Raw genomic sequence first — 21,071 nt, 5'->3', positions numbered from 1 at the left:
TGCTCCTCTTCTCTGCCCTTCATGAAGTTTTTAGGGGACTAATCATCAGTGGACAGTCAACAGACGAGCTGAGTCAAACTCTCTGGATGTGTTTCAGGTGAAAACTCAGGAGGCTTCTGTGAGCTCGCCTTCTCTCCTGGTCGGGGTGTCGTGAGGCCCCGGACTTCCTTCATCTCCTCCTCCTCCTCCTCCTCCTCCTCTGCTGTTGTGGGACCGGCTCGCCAGCAGCGCCCCCTGCAGTCAGCCTTCCTGTAGTGCACCGGCCTCAAGTCGTCACCTGCTGTTCAAACAGAAAATGCTGGAGCTTCTGTCATTCTGATTGGCTGGAGAAACATTTCAGTCGGTGTGAGTGTTGATGAGCGTGTGTTGTGTTAGATTTCTGCGGGCTGATGAACGTGTGAATGTGATTTGTGTCAGTGCTGGTTTAATGTGTGCAGGTGTGAGGAGCGCTTCAGCTGAAGTGTTTTCTCTGAGCTCATGACTCACAGCTTCTCATGAAATCTTTTTTCCATTATAACAAATGAATTGATCATTAAAACAGTCTCTGGCTCTCAGAGTCAGTGCAGTCCTGGTCTGACAGCAGACTGAAAGCAGGCAGATGCACACAGTGAAACTGCTCTTGTCTTGTTTTTCCTGAATCCGAATCACATTTGGCTGATTACAAACATTCTCCCTCAGCGTTAACATCGCACACTCCTGATCAGAAGCCACCTTGAGCCTCGTGCTTCGGCAGGGTTTCAAGAAACTAAAATTCACTCGATGCCAGCACGTAGGGGGCTTTGAAAAAGCCAAAACCAAACTGCGAAGTGCTTCCTGTCAGCCTCTGCGGAGGCTCCTGTTTGTAGTTAGTGTGTAGAATAGTTGCATGTGGTTTGAGGAACTCGTGGAAACAAAGCCATGCTGTCTGACGCTACAGCAGATACGATTTTGTTTTGTCCTAATTGTACAAAAATTGTTATTAAAATGGCCAACTACTGAGAACACGCGGAAATACTCAAACTACCAATAGACAGTTTGGTGAAATAGCTGGTAGATGATGTTCTTGTGCTTTTAATCACAAATAAAACACAAATTTAGGATTTTCTGTCTTAGTCCTCAGGCTCCAGAGTAGAACAGCTGAATATGGAGTCATGTTTAAAAGAATATGGGTCCAACCCAGTTTTTCCTGCTGGAACACCAACCTGCAGTGTGATGAAGCTGCAGCTTCGTAGTAAATCAGTGTTGCTAAAAGCGACTGCGCCATCGAGCTGCTCAGCGGTTTGCCTTCAGTCACCCGATGATCTGCTTCACATGAGAAGCAAAGAGTTTGTCGAGCGCGGTCCAAGAGGGGTGACACTTGGTTTCTGGAAGCAGAGAAATGGACCACACCGTTATCTTTCTTTTTTTTAATATGTCCTTTTGGTGTTTTTCTGTTTTGCTAAATTTGTCAAACTTTTTATCTTTGAATTTCCCTGAAGATGACAATCATTTAAAAGAATCAGCATCAAGTCGTAAACATCCGTGTGTGATGATGTTTTCTCCTGCAGGATTCGTGACGCTCACTGTGCTACTCAACTTTTCTCAAATCGGGTATTTTACACTGACTTCTCCACATTTTGTTCCTCTTTTACTTTTTCTTAGTTACCTTTCTTTGTGCATGAACTGTGGCTTCACTGCCCTCTAATACTTTTACTGAAATATGCAACTTTTGGGTTACTGTGCAATACTAGCCTTTGTGGTTGCTTGTTGTGGATGTTTTAGGCCTGGGTGTTCAAGTGCCATGTCATCTGTTTTAGCTCTGAAGCTGAATTCATTGGAAAAAATGACTTTTGGATGAACATGTCCAGTTTTTTGACAATCAATTTCAATGGCCCGCTCATTTTCGGCTTAATATGAATCAGAATTTTATATACAATATGGAAAAAAAGGCAAAGTAGCAGCATTAAGCTACGATGTAATGATATATTTATAAAGCAATAAGGTCAACCAAAGTGAACAACGTGTATGTTGTTAAATCAGGTGTAAAATGATCAAGTTATTCGTGTGATTCCCCACAGGTCAAAGGTCAAACTTAGTGTCTTTCTTAGTGTCTGTGTGGTGTTAAGAGCCACATCTCATGTATGTACATATTAAAGGGAGTGTGTACATCAATGCAAGTTTTTGTCGCTCTTTGAAAAAAACCAGCTGTATTTTTATGCATGTTCTCTTTATTAAAAATGTTTTGGGGTCGAAGAAAAGAACCTTTTTAATAAAAGGGGACAAAACAACATCTGTCCTGTTCGCTGTCTTTCTTTGACCAACTGCACAACGTCCTTTGTTTGTGAACACGGCTGAATTAATCCAGAATAACGCTGTTCTTATAAAACAAATACACAATAATGTTGTTCTTGGGAGAACAAGACAACACACGTGTGTTTATGTAGCACAGTTAGTACACTAAGACGGCCGAGGCAAGTGTTTTACACACAATAAATAAAAAAAATCCCACATTGGGGAAATTAAGTCATTCCAGCCAACAAGTATTACAAAAAGCAAAAACAAACAAACAAACAAACAAACAAACAAACAAACAAACAAACAAAAAAGAAAAACAAAACCAGTGGCACAGAAGGGTCAAGACAAACAGCTAAACAGTGTACATTATGTACAGATTAGAAAAATACTAAATGCACAAAACACGTTCAAAGCATGTTGGGTTGTTCTTCAGCAGGTGGCAGCAAACTCCAACAAAACTACTGAGACACACACACACACACACACACACACACACACACACACACACACACACACGCAACACAGAAAATTGATCCAAGCCACTTAAAACATGATTCTGCCTCTTACAAACGTCTCGCGTGTGATGAATCTGTGGAACTTTACATGAAGTAATCATCGTTCAAGCTGTGTCAGTCAGCAGGTCAAGCTGAAACCGGAGGAAGGAAGAACATTAGCGTCCTTTCAAAATAAAATGTGCAACGCTTGGAAAGGAAAGTTCAGGGCTGTGGACGAAGGCAATGTGACCACATTTTCCAACAAACACCTGAATGTCAGGATGTATTTATTTAATATACTGTGTGCATTTGATATTTCTGACCAAAAAACTTTATTTTATGATAAGTTTTACACTATTACAAGTCAGAGGTGTACTACTATATTAAAATACTGTGTTGTCACTAAGGCATCATTCATCTTAATATTAAAAAAAACCCTCCGTCATATTTTGCTCTTCTTGAGTTCTTGCACTGGACGCAATTGGCTAGGCAAACAGCTTTAAATTACATATTGTGGAGATCTTTTGGGGTATGAAACCCTTTCTCATCCCCAGAATTGATGTGTTTTCAGCACAAAATATGATTTTTCAGAGATATCCGGTAATAATCACGTTCAGAATCGTTTGCCCGAGGAAATGCACTTATTGTGGTAAAGCTCAGCCGGATGTCGTATTGTCGTTCTCTACGAACTTGACACCGCAGTAACCGTGTCAGAGTCAGGAAACAACCTGAGCCGTGCCGTTCCGCGGTAGCACTTCAACGCAGAGCTCGACCCGGTGTCTTCTCACGGAGCTGAGTCTTCATCTGAGGATGGAAGAACCGTTGAAGAGGACACGAAATGTCGCATAATCACCGAGGATGACGGCGCGCAGAGATTCCTGGCGGGAATAATTTGGAAGCGTCCGCTCAGAACGAAGGCAGAGTGTCATGGGTGTCACGGTGTTCCTGGGCAGGTAAACGTTAGCAGGTAGCCCGGCTAGCCGCGCAGCTAGCCACGCTGAAGGGAGCTAGCCTAGACAGCTAGCAGCAGCCGTTACTAACTCAGTAACAAGTCGGATTGGGTGAACTGTTGCCAGAGACGGCACCGCGGAGGCAGCCCGGCATGGATCATTCCCACCCTGAACATTTTCAACTGCCTTGGTGAGCCACGCAGCCGCCCTGTTTTTGTCTCCAAGGAGGAACTAGTGGCTGCTGGTGCTGCGAGCTTGATTGACAGCTTGTCACAACGCGTTTTCCAGATGTGGAGTCAGCACGAAGCGTGTTGCTAGGCTCCAGGTCATCTAGCCACCGCCGCGGGACTGGCTGCGGACCAGGAATGGCTGGCTGGAACAGACTCACGAGTGGACGCTCAACTCGGAAACTGCATCAAGAAGCTCTGAATTTCATGTTGGCAGCGAGGCGGGACTGAAGGCGACACCGGCCGAACTGACGCGGTGCTAGCCAGCTAACCGGAGTCACGGAGAGCGCTCAGCCACAACAAAACGTGCTGTCAGCGGGGCAGGAGCCACGAAGAGCAGCGCTAAACAGTCAGAGATGAAGAGGACAGAGAACAAAAACAAGAGGAAGCTCTGCAACATGGAGCACCAGAGCGGCGGAGAGGAGAAAGACGCGGTGAGTTAGCGAAGTCACGCCGGCACTGTGTCACTGTGTTATCCGATAAAAAAGCTGAAAGTAGACGAGCTGGTGTCCTTGAGCCTCGATGAGCCTGTCAGCCCGCGCACAGGGCACTGCAGCTGAGGTACAGACGAAACCCCGCTCACAATTATGTGAATTCATGTTGATTTGAGTTTGACTCCTCAATGTGCCCACCTTTGCCTTGTTGTCTACTTAAAGGAGCAAACCGGTGTTTTTACACGTTTTGGTCCATTTCTAACAAATATCTGTCGTTTTTAGTGCAGTGTAGATCATTTCCAAGGCTTTTCCTGTACGGTGGGCCTTGGTTTAGATTTGATCCTAAAAAACATTAGGATTGGTTGCGCTAATGTACCTGCATGAAGACACCCACACACCTTTTGTGCAAAATTGAATACACAGTTAAAGGTAAAAAAAAAAACTGCTGTCATAAAAACCATTTAGATCATCATCAACTGCTGAGTGTTGATGATGATGATGATGATGATGATGATGAACAGCCATCAACATCGTCCTCCTCACGCTGTGTGTGCCGCCCGCCTGGATGCTGTCTGCCTTTCAGAGGGACAATGCTCAGTGAAATATGTTTGGGTGTTTCTGGGGGTCCCCCTCTACCTTCCTCTGTTCCTGCAGCCCACCTGGATGTTCCTTCCTGGTGAAGATTTGTCTGAACACATCCGTGGTGTTAACACCGCAGACTGAAAATGTCACAGCTGAGATCAGAAGTGTCTAAATTAAAATGTGCTTTTTGCTCAGTCATCGTGGACAGGTGCATGAACGTGTGTGTGTGTGTGTGTGTGTGTGTGTGTGTGTGTGTGTGTGTGTTGGTAGGAAGTGGATATAAAGTGGGACCCTGGGGGGTCTAAAGTGCACCATGACAGCTAATCTGTGCTTTGACAGTGAGTGAAGGTGATGTGTCGTGGTGACGGAGCACTTAGTGGGAGGAGGAGGGAGCCTGCTCTTTCCCCTGTGAGAATGAATAAAATGAAAGTGAATTTTTTTAAACACACAGGTGTTACAGCTCTGGCACCAGTGCACACACACCTGTCTGTTTGTTTAATGTAGCCTGGGTGACTCGTTAGCTCATGAGTTACTGTTTCACTGCAGAAGATGCATCGACTGGCTTTAACTCAACCAGCAGCTTCATTTTAATACTCTGTAGTGCAGAAGCCAGTTAAAATAACTCTGCTGAGATGAATTATCTGTAACGTAGGAACGCGTGAATTGTCATGAAAAGGGAAGCTTCTGGGCCATAATGGTCATAGACGTCGTCTCCAGGTGTTATGGACTGTTCCTGTCCCGTCTTCCGGACAACATTTCAGTGAACAGCTTGCAGACACTTGGAGCTTGCTTGAGTTAGCTCGTCCATGACGCTGCGTCTGTGTTTCCATTGGGCCAAGTTTGCTCGTCGTTTTGTGCTGATGCAGACCAGATTTTTCAAATTAATCTCTCATTCAAGTCTCTGGACTGAGAGGAAAATCAGCAGCTGCCGATGTGAAACTCTGCTCAGGAACCTCAAACACTACAGCAGAGGATGAAATAAATCATTTCTGAATCAATACAAACAGTTTGTGTTTGTTTGTAGAGATTTAGCTTTCATTAGTCTTCGTTCACGATCATCGACACGGTCCTTTAAATCACGAGAGCTGCTTCCAAACGTGACGTCGTTTACATTTCGGCATGAAGTCATGACCAGACGTGGGACGTTATGTGAACACTGCGGTAAAAAGTCGTCCTGTTGATAAGATTAGCCTTCAGCTGTCATGTTTTTTAACAGTTTCCAGTTATTTTAGCATCAGCATTTTGTCCAAAGACCAACTGAAAGCAACATTATGTAAGAATTTCTATTTTTCACCATTTGGCGCCCCCTACAGTTTCAGATTAGCATTGAATTTGAATTTGCACAGCGGTTCACGTGTATTTATTATGATTACATTACTTGTGATTAAGAACTAGCAAGTCGACGAGCTAACAGCTAAACATGAAGCAAATCCAACAGCACAGGGCGTTAGCTGAGCCGGCCGATACGACTGAGCGACCCGACAGGAAGACGGACAGCTCGGCGCCCGGGACTAATCTTCCCATTACAACCAGTCAGCGTGCCGTCAAGATGATGTGGATGTTTTAAGGTGAACCAGTTTGAGGTGTTTTTGTGGGTCTGAGTCGGGGCAGGTGACGCTGAGGAGGCGTGCTTCACGGCAGCTTTGGGAGTCACACAGATGGTTTTGAGCTGCAGCTGTTTTTCTGTGAAACAGGATGAAATGAAGGACCAGACGGGCTGTTTTCATCCCGCGTGGCTTATCGACCGATCGCTTACACTTTGGAATGCTGGGAAATGAATCACCTTTAAGGCTCTGCGGTGCTTCCAGGGGCCACACGCCTGGATTTAACCATAAATCTGTCCAGTTCTCTTCTTGTTCTGTAACAACAAGATGAAGGCTCCAGCCAACAGTTCCCTCCATTATCAGTTGATCTGTTGATTATGTCTTTGATTGAACAGCCAGTGGAGATTTCCTCAAATGACAGAAAACAGAGGGATGAGTTATTGATACACCTTATGTCCATTGCCTAATTGTTCTGGCACTGTTAACAGGATATTGATGAAGAATGATTGATTGATGCATCATGCGTTGCAGACCAGGCGTTAGCTTCCCCTCTGCATGCAAACTGCTTCCTTGTAAACAGAGACTGTGTAAACACCTGCTGACTTTAATTGCAGCTAAATTTCCGCCATATCCTGACCTGCAGGCAGACGTGTCACGCCTGACTCGTCGAATACGTATAACGCACGCCGCTCGCCGTGTGTAGATCCAAACAGCAGCTGTGGTCGGAGCACCTCCTCGTCCTCTCTTCAGGCTTTGTTTCAGACGGTGGACGTGACACCCACCCAAACGTCCTCCACCGTCAAACAATCTGTCAGCTGTTTGCGTCCAGAGAGTCTTTACGCTGATTGAGATGATCAGATCAGGACAGGTACGCATCAGGCGATTCAGGTGTCCCAAATAATCTTTAGAGTCTGATGAAGGAGGGACGTGATACCCCCCCAGGGACAAACTGTCCATCCGTCCTCTTGACAGATCCATTCAAGAGCTCCCATTGTCCTTTTTGTTTGTTATTGTTTTGGACAGTTGATCCATTTCAGCATGAACAGATTGTGTCAAAGATATTTAATTCATTTAAAAAAAAAACCCAAATGAAACACGAGCTGTGTTTCTTCATTGTCCACATTTACGATTCTTTGCAGTCACAAACACCTGTAAGGACGTACTTTAACTCTGTGTTTTTCAGCCTGAACAGATTTATCTGAAAACTCTTTGCACTAACCTTCCTCCTAACTGCCCTTCCCTTTGCCTCGTCTTCGGTCGCGGTGCCTGGCTTTGGTTTCACACCTCCTGGGTAATTATGGCCTTGTTTTCCACCTTTGAATTATGTGTTTTTGTGGACGGCTGCTCTTATGGTGAAGTCTTTTTCTGTTTCTGAGGACAAGTTGAGTAACTGTGTAAAACCACGTGAAAACAAACTGTCAGGATTTCACTCCGCCCGACCGAACTCGGCCTCTCCGTCTCAAAGTCGCAGCTGCTTGTTAAACGTCTCACCTTCCATTCGCCGGGCCTGTCACAGGTTCCTGAAGCCTGATTGGCCGTTTTCAGTGCGGTATTTCTCCTGGTCCTGACCCGTCCCTGGTTTACTGGTCTGACATGGTGAAATGGGAGCAGTAAAAGCAGCGCGGTCCTGTGCTCACAGTGAACGCCGTCAGACGGTGTTCCTGCTTTTATTGCTGCTGAGAGAGAGTTTGACTTGTTTTCACGTCAGTCAGAGCATTTAATAAGATTTCCAGCTCAGTCTCTTCTTACCTTTGACCAATATTTGACTGGAATCGCTCTGAAATGCAGCTTTTGCTTCTCTTACTGGATATTCATGTGCGCCCATATGCTTGTTTTCTCTTTTCACTTTGTGCTTCGTCTTCAGGGTCTTCAGGGTCTTCAGGGTCAGATGTTTAACCTCACGACTATGTGAATTTGTGATCATAACAAACACAATTATAAAACTGTTAATTGTACTCATGTTCTCGGTCCCTGAAGCTTTCTTAAATCAGGTGCTGCCTGGTTGAAATTATAATTTTGTTCTATTAATACAATGTTTTATCAACTGTGAATAAAACCGTTCGTGCTCAGGAGACGGAGGCATAGTTTGACTCTGTTATGCTGCTGTGATGACAGTTTGAGTGGCATCCAGCTGTAGTTTGGGCAGTAACTTCCTGAACTTGGCCTCTGATCTAAGACCTGTCTCCACTTTGAGAAACCTTTGAGTATTTGAGATGTGCTCAGTTGAAATGTTCCCATGTGTGCTTCGTTATTAGCAGCTGCAAATCACACATCCCTGCTCGAGCGAGTGCATTCTGTCATTTTGACAGTGGTACATTCCTTCTTCTCTTGGCTTCTCTCCTTCTGCTCTCGACATCGTCTTCAGACACTGAGCTGATGTAACTGCCTCAGACTTCCTGGGTTTCGGGGCTTTTGCGTTGCTGTGTTTGGTGCATGGGTTGTGTGAAGGAGGACAGGCTGTGCCATTGGTGCAGAGCGGCTGAGGACAGGTCCAGGCCTGATTTAATCCACCTGCAGAGCTGCAGCAGGTTCAGACTTTCACTGCCAGTCTCACCTGTCAGAGGTTTCATATTCCACAGATTCATTCAGTAAAATCTAACAGTGTGTCAGCTGGAGTGGCTTTTTTTTTTTTTAATCAAATGATAAAGGACATGGTGCAGAGGGAAGATCTCAGGTGTCATTGATGTCCTCCTCAGTCCAGCTGTCTGAAGAGTCTTCGTCTTCAACGATGCTTAGAAAGGAATTTGCAGACATTTGGTGTTTTTTTATTTCTTCTTTTTAATAGCAGAACAGAGTTTTGATAAGCTCTGGAGGTTGACGTCACATGATTAATGTCTGATGATGCACTCAGGGAAGACAGCACAGACTTCAGAGCTGAAGCCAAACCTGTAACCCTCACCGCCCTCAGGTGTGGCCCTCTGCCTGTGGGTGGTGAAGGTGGAGACCCCGTCGAGCTGCTGCAGACGATGTAAACGTGTCAAACAAAGCATCCAGAGGTTTCTCCTTGAGCTCAGGCTGCTGATGAGCAGAGATGGGAGGATAATCTGTTGCACTGCAGACTCAGGAGGGAGATGTTGTTTCCAGCTGAAGCCCCCCAGCAGGATCACGCTAATTAGAGCAGACTGGAAGTCGACTGAAACCTGCAGCGGATTAACAATGTGCTGAACAGGAGAGTGTTAATGAGGGTGGGGGGGCGGAGGGCCGGGGGCGCTGTGCTTACACTCACAGGATCCTGACTCTCAGCTACAGGCTGCAGGCGAGAAAACCTTTGTTTCTCCTCTGGTTTTAGGTGAAATTCAGTTTGGAGCTGCGATCAGGTTTCACTTTAAAACCATGAAACCAGCTGACCTTTCTGGGGCCGCTGTGATGACGAGGGCCTCATTGATCTTCAGTTCCGTCGCCTCAGTGTGACAAACAAAAGCAGGAACACGGCTGAGTGGATGAAAAACGATCGGACACCAACTGAAATCTGTCTTTTTTTGCTGCGATGCTTCTGTCAGAGAAACCTGAGCTGGTGGACACAACGAACAGCTCCAGTGTGACTCTGCTGATCTGGAGTCAGATGACTCGGACGGCCCCGCAACCGGTCTGACCAGCGTTATCTAAACATTTCATGTTTTCTGCATCAGCTCACATTTGTTTGGCTTCGCCGTTTGTGCGATCAGCGCTCGCTCCTGCGTTCAGAGCTCAGAGGGTTTTAAGTAACAGGGATGGAGTCGTGTTGTATAGATTCAGGTCTGTGCAGGTCACACCCTGCCTGTCTGATCGCCGCCGTCATGTCATGATCGACAGGAGTGGCAGGCTGTGTGTCGGTGTGTGGAATGGGACAGATGGGATTGTGGTTTTTGGTTTAAGCCCTGCATGTGCTGCACATGTGCCGGTTTTGTTTGACATAGTTGACTTTAATATGTCAGAGCAGAACCAGGCTTTTGAAGATGCTTTCTGCAGCCAGTGACAGACGCACATTATGATCTGATTCTACTTTTAATTCAAACATCAGTGTTACAGGAGTCTTTTTTCATCTCAACATGTTTGATTTTTTACTAACAAATCCAAAGTACACCAATGAGACGTGACGTGTTCAGAAGAAGAGGACTTAAATACCTGCACCACATTCAAAACGGTCTACACAGACACTCAAACCATGACTCGACCTCTTTTCACTCGATTAACAACGTAAGGGATAATCTCTTAAGAATCTTCCGTAATCCTTGATCTTAGGTAGATCATACGGAAGAACAATGATTAAAACCGGATGTTTCCGGCTCCTAATAGGAATGAAAGTGAGGTGAAGGCCTGCATGTGTTTTGGAAGCAGTGACCTGCCTCATAATGGAGGTCAATTAGTAAATGTAATGTGAGTCATTCTCAGAGTTGGACACGGTTTAGGATTACACACGTCAACAGCAGTTATTGGGCGGAAAACCCAAAGTATATTATATAAGTACAAGAGTCAGTGTACTGTGAAGTACATTTACGTAAAGCAGCCACAGACTCACGTGCTGACGCAGCAGAGGAGGCTTTCCTGTAACGACAAAGCAGCTGAGCTCGTGCTAAGCTAACGTTAGCTCTGGATGTGAGCAGGGTTCTAAATTAACTTTTTTGATCACCAGCCAATGTGGCTGGTGACCTTCTAAAGTTACCAGCCAATCAGAATTTCCACTAGCCAAATTTTTTCCCGGTGAAAATCAGAGAGATTATGAGTGCCACTGAATGCATTTGATCATTTTATTTACATTGTTGGCATGAAAAATGCACAGAAAGTACAACACATGAAACAAAATATACACAGAAAGTGCAAACATTTAATTTATACAAACAAAAAATGCTGTCAGATTTATAAAAGACATTTTTCCAGTATTTAGTATCATTACATTCCTAATAAAATGTATTTTTCCTTTCAACTTAAAGTGTTTCTGCTTTCCTTCTTTAATAAGAAATATATATAAGTAACAGCCATGACTTAAACACTTGCAAAAAATTGCATTGGTAATAAATTGAATTATGTATGTACAACTAGAAAACACAAACAGTGCAGCAGTCAGTAGTGCAGACTCCTTCGGCTCTCCTGATGACTTCGGGCACTCATGGTCCTTTACTGCCTCCACTTTAAATTATTAGTCCCCACCACAAAATTATTCGTCTTGTTTTTTTTCTTTCGTGTACATGCGGCAATCCTTACAAAACATGACGCCATTTTCGTGATCAAACACAAGCCATTCACGACCTGTCAGCCATTTAGCGTTAAACTTTCTTTTCTTCGTTTCGCACGCTTTGTCGACATTCTCATCCCCTGCCTCCTTCCTCTTCTCCCCCCAGACGTCTGTCCCAACCACGCATTTGGTTTAACTTTACTTTTTACTTTTAGCTAGCTCAGTCTCCTTTTTTACAGTTTATACGCCGCCGTTCATTCTTCTTCTTCTTCTTTGTGTTTGCGTTTCCGTGGTTTCTCGCGCCGGTTGCACTACAAACTGTAGTGTGCCTGCGCACAGCCAATGGGCGTCTTGTACGTCATCACGTAGCATTACGACAGTGTTCATGGGAAATGTAGGACGGACTGTCAGGGGGACAAATGACCAAGAACTGTAGAGCGGCTCTGACTGACATGATTGCCTAATGCATTACTGGCCAAATTGGCTAGTAAGTTTTTATTTACACCCGCCAATATGAATTTTAACCCGCATTTGGCGGGTTGGCGGGTGTTAATTTAGAACCCTGGATGTGAGACACAAAAAGCTGCGTGAACAAACAGTTTCCATGTCCAACCTGCTGCTCTGGTTCTCTAACTGTCTTCAACTGAGGCTGGACGTTCACACAGTTTATCTGACTGTCCTCAATATTAAACACACCAGCATGGCTCCAGCCTGTGGGGCTATGATACATGCTAATAGCCACATTAGCCGTGGAACATGCTGTCTGCAGCACTGAGTGTCAAACTGAACGCCGAATTGGGTCATTTTACACTGTGTTGCATAAACATCATGTTGTCTTTCTCAAAGTAAGATACTAACGTTGTGTTTTTGAATCAGGACTGAGTGTCAGATGTGGGCAGTGGAATCAGACGCGCTGACTCAGAGTCTGCTCCCAGTTTCACTTCTGCCTGACAGTAGCCTGGGCTCTGTTCATTAGCTGTCTCTTAGGTTAACCATTAAACCGGCTCCGCTCCCTGGCAGTGATGTGGGAGAGTGATTTCCATCCTTTAACCCGCCGTGAGCGATCAGAGTGCAGCTGAGGAGCCGTCGAGCCAGAACGACCTCTGGGACTCCGGCTGATCGTCGTCCCAGCGCGGCACAGCCGAGGGGCTGATTGATAGAGCCCAAATAGCTGCCGTGGGCCGTTTTCGGGTGGCTAGAGGGGCGGTAATGGCGAGTCACAGACGCAGGAGAGTGAATGACATTAATTAGAAAGCTCTCATTAAGCAGAGTAATAACCGAGAAGGGTGCTGTACATCAGTGCTTATAAAAGGCAGTTAGGACTGTGCAGCCTCTCATTATCTCCTGGTCGTCTCTGATAGAGACAAAGCATTAACACACTGTGAATATTCAGGATTATGTGTGAGTTCTCTGACCTTTTCTAGTCTGTAGAAAGTTTCAGATGTGAGCTCAGGTCCACCCTCATGGCCCCCGTTGTCTCCTTCAAACCGTGATGCAGCTTCTAAAAGGCAGCTGTTGTCATGCAGCTTTAAATTAAGCCCTGGTCTGTTCAGAGCCTGGTTTTAGCTTCCTTAATGAAGGAAATCCATCACGGTGAGCCTGCTCAGTGCTGCATTATGCCTGTCTCACCTCCCTTCCCCCAGTCATCGTGACTGAGTGATGTGCTGATTTCACACTGAGCTGAATGCCACAGGAGAACCTTTCCTCCATGTTCTTTGTCCTCCTGCTTTCTGTTGTCTTTTTCCACCCTTCGTGCTCTTTGTCCTCCTCTTCCTCCACCACCTCATGCTGGTCCTCTCCCCCTTCTTTCTTCCATCCCTGCATCCCCTCTGCTTTCCAGCAACCTAAGTCCATCATGCAGTGCACAATGCTCCATTTATTATCTGGGAGATATTTGCACAAAACCCATCAGCAGTTAAGTCTCTGTGTATCTGTGGCAGCTTTGTCTGAAGTCAGGCTTTTTCTGCGTGTTTGAACAGTAAAATCACTGTCAGCTGAATGACAGTGAGATTTATGGTAAGGTGACAGCACACGTGTGTCGTTATGATTCTTATTTTCACATCACACGCTGTGAATCGTCACCACAGACTGAGCTCTCAGTAACAACGAAAGCCGTGAGATGAAGGTGAATAACAGGAACAGGAAATAGTATTTTCCTGAACTACAGGAAATGATTTCCTCATAGGGAGATGCATTTCCCTTAATCAAACATGGCAATAAGCTGGTGACATGAAAATATCTAGAATCTGAATTTGTCAGCAGCTCCTCGTCCTGATGAATTTGTGAATGTAATTGATGTAAATCTTAATGTGTAAGTCTTGTCGGTGCAGTGCTGTAGAGTTTGTGTGTACGGCTGCGACTGATGCTAATTTCATTATCCGTCGATCTTTACCTGCCGTCATGATAAATTCAGTGAAAAGCACATTTCCACAGCACTAATACTGATAGCACAACAACACTGTCATGCCTTATATGCAAAAAACCCCCCAAAAAACAATCAATCCATAACCTGCTCAGAAAAATGGAAATTTAAACATCTGTAATGTGATGACACCAGCAGCTGAAGAAGACCCAGAACAGCCTTATGTGGACCTTGAAATTGTCTCATTTATATATTATAATTATCGTTATTTGATACTGAGGCTTTGTTTGAGAATTCATGGTGTAAAGTCTGTAAAACATTGAGATAATAACTGGTTATCTCCAGCTGACTCGTGGTTCAGCTCTTTAACGAACCTCACGTTGAGCCTCGTTCATGATGGATTTGATCTCAGTACAGACGCAGTTTCCAGCTGTTTGACCACGTGTGATGGGTCCAGATGTGTGAGGTCCTGATGGTGAAGGAAGGAAAAGACGCTAAAAATCAAAGCTCCTGATTAGAAAGTAAGGTGAGCATCATCAGAGCACTCGAGGTTTTGTGAGCACAGCACAGACGGAGGCTCAGTCAGTCAGTCAGCTGCAAATGAAACCCAGAGAGCAACAGGTGAAATCCTGATTTCCTTCAGAAACATGGAAAACACAAACAGAAACTCAAAGCATTTAAAACTAGCAGTGCGTTAGTGAAGACATCAACATGACAGGTGCATTAATAGATCCATATTTCACTTTCTGAGGCTCACAAACACCTGAAGGTTCTCAAAGGATCTGTGACTGAGGAAGAGCTTACACAGAGAAAGAAACACGTCTCTGAAATCGACCAATCAACCGCTTTTACTGCTTCTCTGTCAGTGAAATGAGGTCGACCAATCAGCAGCTAGAATCCAGACGGCTCAGTGTCAGGCAGGTGTTTTTTGCTGGGCTGACTTCCTTCTCTGAGTGCTTTGATGAGCTGGTCTGAGGCCAGCTCATCGTCCCCGCCATGCAGAGAGATCATGTGATCTCTCTGTTTACACGCACAGATGGTATCAATACACGTTTCCTGAGCCGTTTGAGTGGGTGTGACGGCTTTTACAGCGTGCTGATGCACCGCGCCGAAGTGGAAATCAAACAACACGCTCCAGCCGTCTTGTGCGTGTGTGTATTGTTTGGGTGTGTGTGTGTGTTTCGTGTTTGTTGAGGTCTCTGCGGACGTCCCTCCCCGGCCTGATTGGGGGTTATTAACCTTTGGGCTGTGGCCAGCAAAGGAGCTTCCAACAAAACATCCTGCTTCCTCCGGCTCAGCAGCTAACTATAGGAGCACGGTCGCACCACTGAGTCTGAAACAATCACCAAACATGGACGCCGATCCCCGAAATCCTTCAGAGCAGCTGTAGTGCACAGCGACGTTTTGTCTGTGCTCTTACAGAAAGGCTTTTTAGTGTGAAGGCATTATCTGATGTTTCCACGATGCACTGACAGCTTCACAGAGCTGTAAACTGCTGTCACATTTCTGCTCAGCTCAGTCAGAGTCTTCATCGAGAAAAACAGATTTCACTGAGCGTTCAGCCCACAGACTCACTTTGCATGAATGCTTTGACTGCAGCCGCCTCCCAGTAAACGTCTGTGCACAGGAGAGCTTTACTGTGAAGGAGCTGCCCTCAAGGTTTGAATTAGCATCAGATGCTAACGTGCTTCACAAATGCGTCGGCTGAAATGATTCTGGAAAACAAGAACATCTGCCAGCAGAATATTTCTGTTCCAAGTCTTGATTCGATTGGATTCGACAAAGCTTCCTCTTTTGTCTCAGCTTCATCAGCTGCTGTGGACGCACTCTCGGCCTAAATGAAGGCAGGTGTGATGCATGAGGTCCCTGCGTGTTTCCCTTTGAAGTATTTTGGGTGGTAATGGAGAGCTCTGTGGCTGTAGCACTCTCACCTCAGTGCTTTCAACGCAAGCCTCCTCTCCTCTGCGAGCGGCCTTGTGATTACGTTCCTTTCTCAGCAGAAGTAATCTGGGCCTGCAGATGCGCCTGAGCCCAAACGTGTGATTATGCCACGCACTCACACGCCCACATGGCAGGGACACGCCCGGGATTAAAGCGTTCAAGTTCAGATATCAGTTTAATCCTCAGGGAATTAAACACGCGAGCGGTGAAGAGCAGAGCAGCGAGTTACAGAACAGTGTTCAGAGGTTCAGCTGCACGCTAAGGCCTGTCACTGACATGTTCCTGTGTTTGATGGATGGCAGGTGTAGCTGCAGTGACTCATAAACCAACAGACAGGCTCACACACAGTGCAGGTGAGATGTCAGGGCATTGTACAGGTGCCTTTCACTGTGCTGCTGTGTCTGCAGTGAGCTCGCCAAGTCTACAAGTGTGTGAAAGGAACCAGCATCCACACATGGTCCACTTTCTGAAAGGCCTCACTGAGCCTCCTGAGGACAGAGACAGGTGTGAAAATGTGGGCAGCAGCTGTGATAAAATAGCTGCTTTTCTCGAGTGGTGGTTTGCATTGATGCTGGGAAGAAGGACATCTGTGCTTCAGCTTGTGATGGCACGCTCCAAGGTGCCACCAGTGTGCAGGCTGACGTCAGAGGCCGGTGATGCGACTTATACGCCGCCAGTGTGTTTCCCTTCACCTCCTGTTTGTGCTGCAGGGATCGTAAACATTTACGAGCGCCGCGGCATCAAAACTGCACGACGCTTTATTGATTTATTGGAATGATCTCATGAAAGGTGTGTTCATGTCAAAGGGCCTCTCAGCTGAGGTCACAGCAGCGACATGAACTTCAGTAAATTCAGCTTTCCTGCCCTTCATCATCACGGGTGAGGGAGACCACTGAGAGTCTGTCTGAGAGACTCAGAGACTCTGCTGCTGCTCAGGAAGATTAGTCAGAGCTCAGAAACTGGTGCAGTGTGCTTTCTCTTCCTGCCACACACACACACACACAAACAATGAACTCATACACAGAGACACACACACACAAAACAATGGGCTCATACACACACACACACACACACACACAAAACAATGGGCTCATACACACACACACACACACACACACACACACACACACACACACACACAGAGCGAGTCTTGGAGTTCGTCCCAGGACTCAGGTGGAGGATTTAAAGTGCGGCTGCTGCTCAGGTGGGACTGTACTGCAGACATGTAATGACACTACCCTCCTCTGTGTGTGTGTGTGTGTGTGTGTGTGTGTGTGTGTGTGTGTGTGTTTGTGTGTCTGCTTGTCCGCAGCCATACTATATAAGATAATATAAATATGAGATCAGACTACCAGCAGATACTATTAAAAGACTCCGTTTTGGGATCAGGGAAACATGATCAGGACATCCTGTTTTGGAGGAAGTGTCTTCAGTGCTGCTCAGTGTTCATTGGACGCCTCGGTCACATTCAGTGACAGCGTTCAAAGCCGCTGAAGGATGCAGCAGGTCGGCGTGTATGTGCTGAGAAGTGTGTCGATGGGCTGACAAGCTTCTGACTTGGACACGTGTCCATGTGGTCCGTCCAGAGCCTGATCCTGAAAACAGAGTGAAGTTATCGTCACAGCACACACTGAAGTCGGTGAAGGAGTTTTGTTGTTACTCCAGTCTGTCACTCAGGATGCTGGCAGCAGGCTAGCAGCTGTGTTTTGGTGTCGAGGTGCCAATGAATCCTGAATTCATTTCTCCATATTAATGTCGTTATCACACTCTTACACACTGCTGTGATGCTACAGTGGATGTTGTGTATCTTTGGTCTCTTTGGCTGCAGTGAAAATGCTGTTTTTGAAAGGTTTAACACCAGCAGGTTTGAAGTGAAGCAGAGTATTTCACGAGGTTAAAACTTACTGGAAAGGATTACATCTCTTTTTCATATAGTTTTAGCTTTGGACTCTGGAGTTTTTGGAAATTGGATCACGAGTCGGAAACGCACACCCACTGCTTTAATCTAATTGTACAGTAGTATAATAATAAAGTAATAATGATATTAGTGGAGCTTAATCTTTATCTGCAGCTGTGCAGAAATGCAAATTAAACAAAGTGAAGGGAAACATAAAAAAACCCTCCAAATGTCAAAGTTATGAATGAAAATTTGGACTGCTGACAAATTCTGCTTTGAGTGCACAGATTGTTGATTCATTTCTGTGCACAGGCTGGGGGCTTCCTGCAGTGTTTTATAGTGGAGGTGGGTCACCTCAGCAGAAAGTGGGACCACCTCCACCAACATCAGAGAAAACCGTGGATGAGACCATCATGACTGTCTAAACGCATCCAACAGAAATCAGCTCGTCGTTTTCCGAGGGACCTGAACGTGCTCTGTACGCCTTGTCCTGTGTGACAGAGGTTCAGATCTCATTGGCTGCGAGCGCGGCGTCTCTCCAGCCGTAGAACAATGCTCTCAGTGTCCTGCAGGCTGAAGGGATCCGACTCAGACGTGTTGGCTGTGAACATGCTGACATACTGTCCCCTCAGGGATCATCACAGCTTTTATTCAGCTTTAATTACACGCTAAGAACTTGTACCGAATGCCAGCATGCCCATAATGTGTGTGTGTGTGTGTGTGTGTGTGTGTGTGTGTGTGTGTGTTTTCCGATTGCTGACACTGTTACACTTTGTGCTAATAACCTCCATGTTGTGTTCTGGCGTAGCTCTCCATCATTTTTCTGGCTCGCCTCCTGCCAACTTCTTCTTCGTCGTCGTCGTCGTCGTCCTCCTCCTCCTCCTCCTCCTCCTCACCATCCCTCCTTCTCTCCCTCTCTCTTTTTTCCGTCTGTTCATCCTGAGTCACAGCAGAGCTGGTCGGGCTGGCTGATCACCTGATCATTGTGTGTTGCAGTGAGCACTTTCTCACGGCGCGGTGCCACATGGTTTCATTAAAATGGATTTGATTTAAGGTTCATCTGAATGTTCTGTTCAGCTTCACAAGTTTGATCGAATGCATTGAGCAACAGGAGAATTTAAGTCAACCTCAGTCACCAGTGAGAAGCCAGCGTAGTCAGACATGCTGCTGTTAGTGTGGTCGCTCTGTTCAGCTTTGGTGAAACAGTCAGACTGTTAAATTTGACTGTTACTGCTGTCAGATATGAACAGTCATGATTGGTGAAGGTGAAGACTTCCATTAAAATTCTCAGCAGGAGGATTTTCTCTTGAATAACATTACAGCATCCTCTTAAAGAATCAAGCGTGCATTATTTTACATGTATTTTCTGTACTGTCAGAAAGTCCCCTGAAAAAAACAAAACCTGTGATGTGTTAATTCATCTTTCTAGATTTTCTGTCTTTTTATTAGGTTTTGGACAACAGTGGAGCTCTGTGGCACAGAGGAGGAAGATATTCTGTGTCAAGCTTTGGAGATAGAGGCGATGCTCATTAGTAGGATCAATTAATCATTTTTGTTTCTGGTTGTTTTTGGAGCATGTCACCACACATCCCCTGTTTATCTTTATGAAGCTGTGTCATGTGAGGAGATCTTTGTGCCTTTAGCTTCACTGCTGGCATGAGCTTGCTCAAAGACTAACAAGAGTGGTATGATGATAATCTTTATTTGCAGAGCTCTGTCTTAAAAACCAGGTTACAATGACAAGCCAAAGCTTTAAAATCCAACAGGCCAGAAGCAAATGGAAAAGTGAAAAGACATAAATTGGACCAGACTTAAATAAAAAAAAAAAAAATAATACCAGTAATTTCCAGTAAAATAATATAAAAGTATGAACCAAAGATGAATCAGGGTAAAATCTCACTGCTGGCTCATTTCTGCGCGCTTGTTTCACATCACTTAAAAGCCACCGCTGCTGACCCTCCCTGACCTCTGTGAGGACCCTGTGGCTGAGGGGCTTGAAGGGCTGGAGGGTCACGTCACGTCAGGGCCGACCCGGAGATCTGCGAAAACACTGCATTAGTCTCCATGTTCGCTGGCCTTTGACAGGCGGCTCAGCCAAGAATGAAAACAGAGAGCGCTCGGTTAACCGCGCCAGCCCAGCGGCCAAACCACACATTTATGCTGGCAGTCGCTGCAGCAGGACCCCTGTGGGAATAATGCAGCGAGCTCGCTTTGTGTTACGTAGCCCGAGAGAGCCTGACTGTGCTTTGGAAAAGTAATGACTCGCCACGGCGAATTATGAAGATGGATTCCACTCCAGCAGACGTTTGGATGCAGGAGTGGAGCCTTTATGAAAGCGCTGATTGTTGTTCCTCTGCGTAGCGTGAGAGGCTGGAGTGTGTCATCAGACCCAAATTCAGACCTCTGGCATAAGTTTAGCACAAGTTTGTGAAGACGATGATGAAACACATGGGTGCACCTCATCGTGCAGGTGTCACCTTTCTGCTGTTGCATCCTCAGAGACAGTTCAGGTGCAGGTTCAGGTGCAGGCTCAGGTGCACCTCAGCACCTTCAAATGAAGAGCCGTCAGAGTTGGGTTCAGAGTGAGCATGCAGCTACCAGAGAACAGCTCTCTGACTCTGTGCTGGATCCAGAGGGTTCAGGTTGCCAGATATAAAGCTGTGTAACCCTCAGAGTCCTGCCAAGTGGAAATCTGCATCAACAGGCTGGAAATGGGCTCTGATTGGATGCTGCTCTGCGTACCTTCTGCCTCTTTAAAGGCCCTCTCTGCTGCTCTCACGGCTCTGACTCGATGCGCTGCCAGCGTCCATGTTGTTTCTGCTCTCGATGTTCACGTCTCGCAGCACACCAGATCTCTGGAGGTCGCTCTGTATTTCTGTTGAGATAAAAACTGTTATTCCATTTGGACCAAATTCTGAAACTGATTCATATCGAGCTTCTTCAGTTTCGCCTGCACATCACAGAAGTTACAGCATTCATGGCAGGACACACGTAAACTCTGAGGAATCTCAAAAACAGTAAATTTAGAAGTTTCTACTTAAATTCTAAGTGAAGACAACATGTAATTAATGAGACTGATTGATTCATAGTTACATTTTGTGAGTGAGCGAAGGCCTCAGATGGTTTGAGACGAGCGATCAGTCCAGAAAAAAGAAGAAAATCAAAAATTCAGGAGTGAACAACAAACCAAAACATTTCTACGGCTGTAACCGTTTGATCGTGCTGTTGTGAAACA

General features: G+C 45.7%; 2 protein-coding genes across 12 annotated transcripts in view; both read left to right on the top strand.

The window, feature by feature from the left end:
* Positions 1-2,248, top strand: part of pde4dip (phosphodiesterase 4D interacting protein) — an 85,944-nt gene extending 83,696 nt beyond the window's left edge. For all 7 annotated transcript variants that reach the window (XM_076726766.1, XM_076726765.1, XM_076726767.1 and 4 more), the window contains one exon: positions 98-2,248. In XM_076726766.1, coding sequence (XP_076582881.1) covers positions 98-255 — 158 coding nt within the window. In that variant the 3' untranslated portion in view covers positions 256-2,248. The remainder of the gene's footprint in view (positions 1-97) is intronic.
* Positions 2,249-3,443: 1,195 nt separating this feature from the next.
* Positions 3,444-21,071, top strand: part of mast2 (microtubule associated serine/threonine kinase 2) — a 132,732-nt gene continuing 115,104 nt past the window's right edge. For 4 of the 5 annotated variants that reach the window (XM_076726746.1, XM_076726750.1, XM_076726747.1 and 1 more), the window contains exon 1: positions 3,444-4,358. In XM_076726746.1, the coding sequence (XP_076582861.1) occupies positions 4,281-4,358 (78 nt within the window). In that variant the 5' untranslated portion in view covers positions 3,444-4,280. The remainder of the gene's footprint in view (positions 4,359-21,071) is intronic. The other variant, XM_076726749.1, reaches the window with a different exon arrangement.

Source organism: Chaetodon auriga, chromosome 3 (assembly GCF_051107435.1).
Source record: "Chaetodon auriga isolate fChaAug3 chromosome 3, fChaAug3.hap1, whole genome shotgun sequence".
NCBI lineage: Eukaryota > Metazoa > Chordata > Actinopteri > Chaetodontiformes > Chaetodontidae > Chaetodon > Chaetodon auriga.
The sequence above is the reverse complement of the archived record's forward strand: the minus strand, read 5'-3'. Positions and strand labels throughout refer to the sequence as shown.